This window comes from Echiichthys vipera (genome assembly GCF_963691815.1).
Source record: "Echiichthys vipera genome assembly, chromosome: 11".
Classification (NCBI taxonomy): Eukaryota; Metazoa; Chordata; class Actinopteri; order Perciformes; family Trachinidae; genus Echiichthys; species Echiichthys vipera.
The window spans coordinates 15,135,316-15,145,101 of NC_139836.1; the positions used below are offsets into that span (position 1 = coordinate 15,135,316).

The following is a 9,786-nucleotide window of genomic DNA, read 5'->3' on the forward strand; positions in this document are numbered from 1 at the left end:
TTCGGTTGTTAATGTAAGGACAGATTAGGTTGTGTATGTAAATGATGGACTGTGATGTGAAACAGTACCGCTCAAAAAGATAATCGTCTGGAAATGCAAGAACATCTATCCTGACGAATATTTAATTCTCTGCGCAGTAATGCTGCACCTTCATTCACGGGATCATTATCAAAAGGACATGCCATGCTAGTGAAAATAGTCACCACCTAATATAACTTCTAATGCAGGCCTACTTAATGATTTTTTTGATTTCTCAGAAAACAGACGGAACTATAGCAGAACTATACTAAGTCAAAACTCAAGTGCTGACTGAATGAATGAGGAAATCAAATACTATGTGTGGCTGAAAGAGGGCGGAGACAGAGAGAAACTCAAGGTTTGCTGAACAAAACCTGGTCCCGAGCAGGTTAGGTTCATAGAGGATGTTATGGTAACTGGTAACTGACCGTGAGCTTAAGTTACCTCCCTCTGTGAAACAGGCTAGAGTTACCCCTCTTTCTCTGGTTTGAGTTACCTCCCTTTGTGAAACGGAAAACTCAGAGTTTCACTCATTTCAGGGTTAACAGACTAAACCTGCTTTGTGAAACGGACCCCAGGGACATCTAAAATTCACAAGAAGCTCTAGTATAGTTTGCTAAAATGATAACATAAACATAAATGTCCTATCAGTACAAAATAGCATGTATGCAGTTCAATAAAGAGGAGAAAATGGGAGCTGCACCATTTGTTGGAGATAAAATGTTTACTGCTTGGATGTTTATCCTCACATCGTAGCTTTATTGGTTTTCAGTTGTTTGCCATAGAGTCCATGCTACTTAAGCCTGTACTTTGTGAAATGTGTATGCTTTCAACTCTGAGATGATGCTGGTCGAAATCAAATTGTCTCTCACTACACTACTTGGGTGTGGATATTGTTTTTCTCTGATGGATCTGTAGAGAAACATGAATCCAGAGAAAAGTCACACACTAAAATACAGTCCTACATTGATAGAGCAGATTGATGAATCCATTCAAATTGAGTTTTAAAACAAGGTTTTGATTAATCCCCACATGCTTGCACTGTCATGCCACAGAGGGATTTCATGAAAATATAAAACAGACCATAATGATGAACCTCATCACACCCAACAGAGCCAACTCAACAAATAAATATTGCATACAGTAAGCATCCTTCCCTTTTTCACTTGGCTCACCTTTTTTTGCAAAGCTGGCTGAAAGACTGGAAACCTTGAATAACCTACAAACTGATGGACGCACAATAAAGAAAAACTGTAGATAGTAAACTGCTAGAAATAGCACATTTAAAGTCACTTCTATCAGGATTAGATGCTGGGATTTATATTTTGGCTTGATTGTGCTTTGTTGGGTAAGATAAAGCTGAACACCGCTTGTTTGTTTTATGTTTTCAATAAAATCCCTAAAAAATATGTTAAAACAGTCAATCACTGTAGGTTTGGAGAGTCATTATATTGTTTGTTGATATGAAAACTCTCAGCCAAAATGTTTTGATTTACACAGTGCACCTGGACGGTTATTGCTATGTGTTTTATCGCACTGTAGGCAGTTACACCAACTGCAGTAAGAGGTGAAAACACAAAAGCTTCATTGAGTGCAATTAGTCTGTAGATAGTTAAATTATTCACTGATTTCTGCTACATGCTGAATGGTATATCTACAAAAACGACTTCGTAATGAGAGCAAAAATTAATCAATCTAATTACTCTTCAATACATAATTGCTTGTTCAACTCATACACACAAATAGGCAATAGAGTTCCGTTTAGCAGAGTGGACCTGGTGGGGAAAATGAATGTGTAATTAGCTTGGTCCTTTGTCATTATGGACTCACAAATGTAAATGCATGGGGTTGGATATATTCGCCACTGTTTGCCCACATGCTGTATAAAAGATTTTAACTGAGCTGCACTGAAAAAAAATCGGTTCAGCCATTGACACGGTGATAAAGTTTTAAATCTTAAATGTAATTATACTGCCATCATCAAGTTTTCTGCTTAATGTGCGATGGAAAGTAAAGTGAAAAATGAATTACTATTCATACATATTACATATTAAAAAGCAAGAAAATTATACCCATTTTAATCACGATAGAGTTTCCACTATCATCTATATAACACAATTACTTATAAGCCAGACAGGATGGAAAACATTTTCCAAATTCAGCGTCGGTAGACAACATTGTCCATGGTGCAGATAACATCTTTTCTTATCTTTTATATGCACAGAGTGATGTTATGTGCAACTTAATTAAACATATAATATAGACCTGTAATTTACCAGGAAGGTTTTATTGTATCTGAGGATACATGAAATAATTGAATACAGTGTGGTATTTGTGTTTTATATCCATCATTTTGGCTGTTAAACACATTTTAATATGACTACCAATTTGGATATAACTTAGGTGTGTATTTGCACTATTGTGTGCCTGTAATTATGTTGGTGTATAGTGCACCATCTATATGTTTGTTTTGACTTCTTGTCCATGTCAGAACCTATGAGCATTATACATTATCACAGCTACCACTTATGTTATTTGACAAACTGACCTTGTACTGTTTAATTCATTGGGTCAGCAGTGTAGAGGCATCATTTGGCTTTGATAAAGAGGAAATGAGCATTAGGTAGGGGATGGATGAAGGGACAAAAGGCAATATATTTTGTATGGCTGAACACTTGAAAGAAAGACATCAAGGAGCTTTGCAGATTAGGCCTATTCTTATCAGTGGTGGCTGCCTTCGCGTCTGTGCTGTTGAGCTGATTTTCAAAAGAGTCCAATTAATGACATATACCTTCAAATATGCTGTTAAATTTGGATTATTTTTTTTTGGCTGTTTATTGATTACTGTAATCACTGGTATGTTGGACAAAAAGCACATATAGCCTCCACCACCATGCAGTGGTATAATAGTTAAAACAAATCTTTAGCAGAGACAGAGTAAAAATATGCCTGAACAACAAACTAACAAGGTAACCAAACAACATATCACATGTTAATGTAAAATTATTTAAGTAAACCACTCTCTTGAAATCTGTCACTTACGAGCAGGGGCGGAGTGGGACACAAAAATCCACCGGGACTATTCTGACTGCACCGGCCCACAACGGGCCCAACCCATCCCCTCCACCAGGACAGGGGGGTGTCTCTCTGTATGTGTGTGTGTGTGTGTGTGTGTGTGTGTGTGTGTGTGTGTGTGTGTGTGTGTGTGTGTGTGTGTGTGTGTGTGTGTGTGTGTGTGTGTGTGTGTGTGTGTGTGTGTGTGTGTGTGTGTGTGTGTGTGTGACTCACAGTGCAGACCGTGATATGACGACACCGCCCCACTGAGGAGGAACTATGAAGAACTCAGCTTAAATGTTTTGCTAATTCTCAACAATGTCAAAGCTTGAGCTAACCGTTTTCCTGTCAACTCACCTGCATCACTAGTTGACGCCTGGTTGTTTCAGAATAAATCCCATTTTGATGCACTCTCCTCTGGCATCTGCTTCTTCTTCATTCTGGCCTTTTCAGCCCCTCAGGTGTAACTGAACAAATCAAACACGTAAATCTGATTCCTTTTCCACTGTAAGAAAATCCACTACTTAAACCTTGCCCTCTTTCTCTCTGTCTGACAGCCATTCATTCATCCCCATTCATTCATTGGATAAACGCGGAGCGATCATTGGAGCAATACGCAGTTCCCATTTCCCATGAGGCTTTGCTCCGACCATTCTACATTTATTTATGAACAAAAAACAAATTCAATCGTTGGCCATTTTATATTTGTGTTCATAAAAGTTATGTAACGTCTGAATAAAAAGAATTAGATCAAGATAGGAGGCTAAACAAAAATCAGTAGGCTGGATTAATGAGAGTGAGTGTGACACTGTAGCAACCATAAGTGAGATGTAGAGACTCAACAAGTGTTGTATATAAAGCTTGGACTCTCCATTATTACAGTTTATAGAGATTTCTGAGATTTTCACAGGAACGTGGTTGAATCTGAAAAGTTTTAACTCAATGGGCCGGTCATGAACATCACACGGCGGTGCAGGGCAGTGTGCCGGCCGGTTTACTTGAGCTTATTGGCCACCGGCCGACCGGGAAATCTCTCGGTTGCCCCGATGGCCAATCCTGCTTACGAGTGAATAGAAAGTGATTTCTTTCAATCATTCAAGGTAACCTCGGGTAACCACAGTTACCAATTTACCTACTTTCTAAATACCCTTTTCTCCTGTCATTTCCCATGACTGAAAGATCCCATTTAAAGTTTTTTACTTGGAACTTTCCAGTTATATGTGAACATTTGATGGTCTAGGTAACATAATCTGATATCTAATATCTTTTGTCTGAGTGCTGTTGCTTTGACTCATCCACTCATTTCAGTTGCTTGAAAAGCTTGCGACCTTGGAATGTAATCTTATTCAACCAATGCACTGATAAGAGCGAAAATGTAATGCAATGTCTCACTTTACTGAATTGTAATTTGTGTGTCCTTTTGATAGGTCGTAACACATGGTTTGTTGTTTATCTGTTGCTATGCCCTAATAGTGCCCTAATCACTGTTTTATAGTGAACCAGCCATAATGGATACACTGAAAATATGAGCAATAATTTATGAATAAGAGAGGTAGATTAAATGCAAATTAATTCTTATTCCTAATATAATTCTTATTTGTAAAGATCAAGATAACTCTGTGGCGAAGCTAAGTTCAAATCAGTTGTAACAATGTAAGACTTTTTAATACGAGACCACTTGCAGGGGTATGTCAGTGCTCCTGCAATATATATTTGTACATCGATTGTATTCTGCACCACGCAAAAAGCAGCAATTATTTTGTGTAAGGCTTTATGTATTCAGAGTACAGAGTCAGTTGTATATCTCCTTAACAGTCACTCAATGAAGGTTACCATTATACCTAATTATAGTTCTTCATTATCAGCTGACTGAAACTAGGCTAAAATGAATGCAATGCATTTCACAGGCTCATGCACTGTCTGACTAATTTTAATTAAGGTTAAAGTGTCATTGCCAAAATGTGATGTGAGCTTGTTTTTTGATAGAGCCGTGACTGAGCATTTTCATCAGCCCAAAGTATGTGCCACGGAATGTACTCCCAAGTACACTGTGTGCAAGTAGAAATTGACCAAAGCTTTAATTAACTGCTCAGTTTGCTCTGATTGGTCAGCTTTTCCAGGTCTTCTACATCTGGGCTCTTGACGTTTCTATGCTGTCATCGCACCCAGGGGATGACTGTGACAGCACTGTAGCATCACTTTCTACCTATATATAATATAGTAAGGCATATATTGTGACATCACAACCATACAGAAGTCCCAAAGGCTCCTTTTAAGTTTTTGAAGTTTCTGAATTTAGGCTGTGTGCATTTCTTTGTGGATTGAGTTTGATACTTTCACAGTATTTATATAGTACATTACCCTTGTATGACAAAGGCAGTTTAAGCTCCCTGGCTGTTCTCATTCACAGTTTGTACATATAATGTAACTACAAGAAGTTGTAAATTGTATGTAATTCAAATATTTATTACTGTGGAAATTACTTCCGGAGCAAGGAAGGAAATCAGGTTACATAGTGATACATCAAGTACAAGTACAAGATACAAGTTTGTGTGATACAAGATATCACACAAACTTGTTGGTGAGATTACAGTACGTTGAACCTCCAAATATCTAAGTGACGTTCAACTGGCAAAATCATGACAGTCGGCAAGTATCAATACTTAACAGATGTAAGGATGTTTTTGCTCTCTTACGCCTTACTTGACATGAGTCACCATGTTTGTCCTCCATATCTATACTCATCTTCTATTCAGGGAAGCCTGCATCCTTCAAATCTCATGCAGATTTGTTTGTATTGTCACTGTGCCTAGCAGCAACTGTGAGGGCATATTGCATAGCATGTCAAACCGCGCTGTGACAATGTAAACTAGATCTTGTGATTGCAAAGGAAATGTGGAGAGATGTCCCTTTCAGCCTTAAAATGGAAATATAGCACACACACATATGCCTTTGTTTTTCTCTACAAGCAATATTGTTCTTTCCCTTCTGCTTCTGTTTGCTTTTCATTTCACCTTTAGGAATCCCATTGGTTTCCGTGCAGCGTTACTCTATGTGACATGTGGGGAAATCCGTGGGATCCATTAAAAGCCTTTTTTTCTTGACTCTAACTTCAACCCATTTCTAAAATAGTGAAGCTGTTATTTAGTCAAAGGCAAATTAAAGTGTCAAACATGAAGAAATCGACTTTCATGACAATCTTAGCAATCATTAGGCTCGTGCATGAAACAAGCTTTCTTTGTGTCCAACAAGGAGCCATTTGGGGGGAATACTGGTTGAAAACTAATAAATAAAGTTGTATACATGTTGTATTTAATATTTATTATATATATTTATAATATATTTTATTTTATATATATAACTATATATATATATAGTTATTCAAATAATCATCACTGTTTTATTATTACTTTCACCATCAAAGTAAATAAGATGCTTCAAGTCTGCTCTAAAGGAGACATATCCCCACCCACCCCGTGGAAGAGCTTTGAAGCAGCTTTAAATCTGCTCAAAGAAAGACAAATAAAGGCAACATAATTCAAACACATATTCACTTCATTAATATGGAGCTGATAACCGAGACCAAGGTAATTTCCTGCTATGCTGTTTATTGTGAAAAATGTGAATAATGTGAATAAAGCAGGATTACATGCTTTTCTTTTTACTGATAAATAGCTGTGAATATACAGTATACAGTAAATCTGTAAACAGCAGTTTATCTGGCTGTCCACTGATATGTATTATCTGCATTATCCACGAGCATAGACTGACAAAAATGATAACAACTGTGGGAAAGCAGTTCAAATTACTAACAGAGTATTTCACATGCTGCCCACAGATGATTATGACATTTTTAGAGTTATAAATTCAAGACTGTCTGATCTGAGAGTTTATTATACTGATTTACCCCTTACAGTATTATGCATGATGCATACTGTTCTGGGTTGACCCTGTAAACTGGATACATGCTATTCTATTGCAATGCATTATTATCCAATGCAATGCATTGTATTTTGTATACAGTATTATATATTTTGTTAGAATTATTGTATAATATGGGGAACTGCAAGTGAGTTGCAAGTTTGTTATTAATTCACAAAAACTGCATTAACTGAATTAAATAAACATGAAATAAACAATGTTTACCGCGGCAAATACGATAAAGACAACACTTTTTGTTCATGTCCTGGCAGTGTGTGTTTGCCTTGAACAAATCTGGCAAAGCGTACTGTGTGACAGATGATCCCATCTGCATCACAGTTCACAACAAGAGTGGGACTGTCAGGTGTCTCATCAACACATTTCAACCGAAAAGCTCAAGGGGCAGAGAGCACCAAAGCACTGTCTAATCAGAGCATTTTAATCAGTGCTTTTAACAAACATGTCAAAAACTGTCAGAAATAAATGCTCAACCAAGACGTTGGGGTTTTAATTGGCCGCAAAGAAAGAAAGAACAAATGATAAACTGAATGAATAGACAGTTTAACATTACTTTAAAATGACGGATGATCATAGGTTACAGTAAATGTTAAACTGAGATTTTGTTGAAGGTTTCAGTCAACATATGAAAGCAGTCTATGTTTAATTTGGTCATTTTATATCTGTTTTAATACAAGCATAGGCATTAATTCTCTTGTCAGAAAAGAATCTGGTAATGCCCAATGTGAATATTTTCTATATATTGATGTTTTTTGTTATTTTTTAAATATAAATCATCAAATTAACAAATCTATACTGGTTAGTTTTTCTGTAAATTTTGTGCAATTCTACTGGTCATCATTTTTTGTGGTATTTTCCTAAATTATGCTAGTATAGTTTTTATTTTCTGTTATAGTTTATTATTCTTAAGTTGAGGGAAGGTCCCTTGTATAAACCTCTGGCTTCCTGACACATTTTATGTAGCTGTAGTTTGTGCAACTTAAATGAAAGTATATTAAAAGTGTTTTCCTGATCCTTTTCTTGCCTCTGTCTGTATTGAATGTAAGTAATGTCATGTCAGTCAGTGTGAGCTTGGCTCACCAGAATGAAAGTATCCATTTATCCGCAAAAGCACAACACTCAAACCTTAAGAGTACAAAGTCTGGCTCTGCACTGGAGAAATGCTTAAAACTGTCGACCAAATAAGCATGAGCTTAGTTTATAGGTTTGCTTTGTGTGTCATATACAAAAGTGACACATTCATAACATGTGAAAAACACCAAGGCTACCTTAAGTAACTACTGTATGCTGTAGGTTGAGGCTAATTATACTTCCCTATAGATACTGTTCACAGGCCCCTATAGATACTGGTTCATTAAATCAGAAGAAAGACTGTAGAACAGCTGTCTCATTGGCATTAGGTCGCCTCTGTGGCCCTGATGAGAGTTATCAGTTATTATAAGTAGTGATATAAAGAGAAGGTGACTCTTATACTCAACAATTTCAGCATGAATCACACTTGTCTCAGGAAGAGTTCTTAAAAATAACAGACTAAAAACTCCAACTTCCTGACTACATGCATTCAGCTTGTTTTGGTTTGATACACACATCACAATCCCGCTCTTTCTCTATGAATAGACAACAGCTGATAATCCACTGTACATATCCTAAAATACACAATACATTTCAAATCCAGCCACTTCATATAACTAAGGCGGTTGGTCCTTTCACCCTTTGTTTGCTCTGGGAACAATTTAACTTTATTTTTCTGGCTGTTGTGTGCCAGAGCTTGACCTTGGAGGGAAGCGGGCTAGAATAACAGGAGACGAATCTGACTTTACACACACTTTACTTTCTTCCCTCCATGGGAGAAAACATCAGGAAAAGTTCTGCACTGAAGCCTTTGAGCAGCTTCCTCCATCGAGCACACAGCACAGTGAATTCACCGTCTTCAAGCATTAAGAGTCAAGGGCAATGTGTTAAAATAAGATCCCATTTGGTCACTGTACTAAAAAAAAATGCAACGCAATAGTGTTTCCAGTTGCAGGGAACAGGGGGATTGCTTCTGATAAATAAGCTCAGAGTAAATCAGACTTGAAAAAAAATACCTGACTTACCTTCTGCAAGCAGGCGCACCGCATGCACAAAGGAGGGGTCCAAGCTGTTTTTCTCGGCCACCAGTTCAGGTAAGTACTTATCTGGATGCATTATTACCACAGCGGACCCTCCGAGCAGGTGATGCGACGGGAGTGCTGAGCGTCGGAATGCAACTATAAACCTTCCCGCTCCCGCTTTTTGGTAGCTTCAGTCTACCAGTCTCTATGAGCGCCACGAGAAAAAACCCTCCAAAAAAAAAAAGGGAAAAAAAAACTAGTCAGTCCCGGGTCTTCCAGATGCTTGACTGGAGGGTTGAGCTGTGACTCAGACGTGTGAGCGACTGGAGGTTGACTTGTGATTCAGAGGTGTGAGCCCATCTCCGCCACCGTTGCCTGCTGCCTCTCCTCGGCACCCCGCCAGAATCCCAGACTCAGTGGGTCTGCAGACCGCGTTGCTCCCCGCCCCTCAGCATCATTATTGGCCATATTCTTGGGACTGGCGCTGGTGGAAAACATAGACGGTCCCCGCTGAGCGCATACCAATTGGGCGATGTGCTCGGAGGGGAATGGATAAGAAAAAAAAAAAAGTTGAGGTTGCCCTCGATTGTTACTGACAGTAATCCCTGCAATAACTTCACTCACGGAGATTCAGTTGGTTAATTGAAAGTTTTGTGCTTGTTATGTTGCAAATAGCCCCTCA

General features: G+C 38.1%; 1 protein-coding gene across 1 annotated transcript in view; it reads right to left on the minus strand.

Moving 5' to 3' along the window:
* Nucleotides 1-9,198, minus strand: part of khdrbs2 (KH domain containing, RNA binding, signal transduction associated 2) — a gene marked incomplete at both ends in the record, with an annotated part of 63,403 nt that extends 54,205 nt beyond the window's left edge. Inside the window, one exon of the mRNA XM_083923309.1 lies at nucleotides 9,108-9,198. Within this exon, the coding sequence (XP_083779435.1) occupies nucleotides 9,108-9,198 (91 nt within the window). The remainder of the gene's footprint in view (nucleotides 1-9,107) is intronic.
* Between the last annotated feature and the right edge of the window lie 588 nt (nucleotides 9,199-9,786).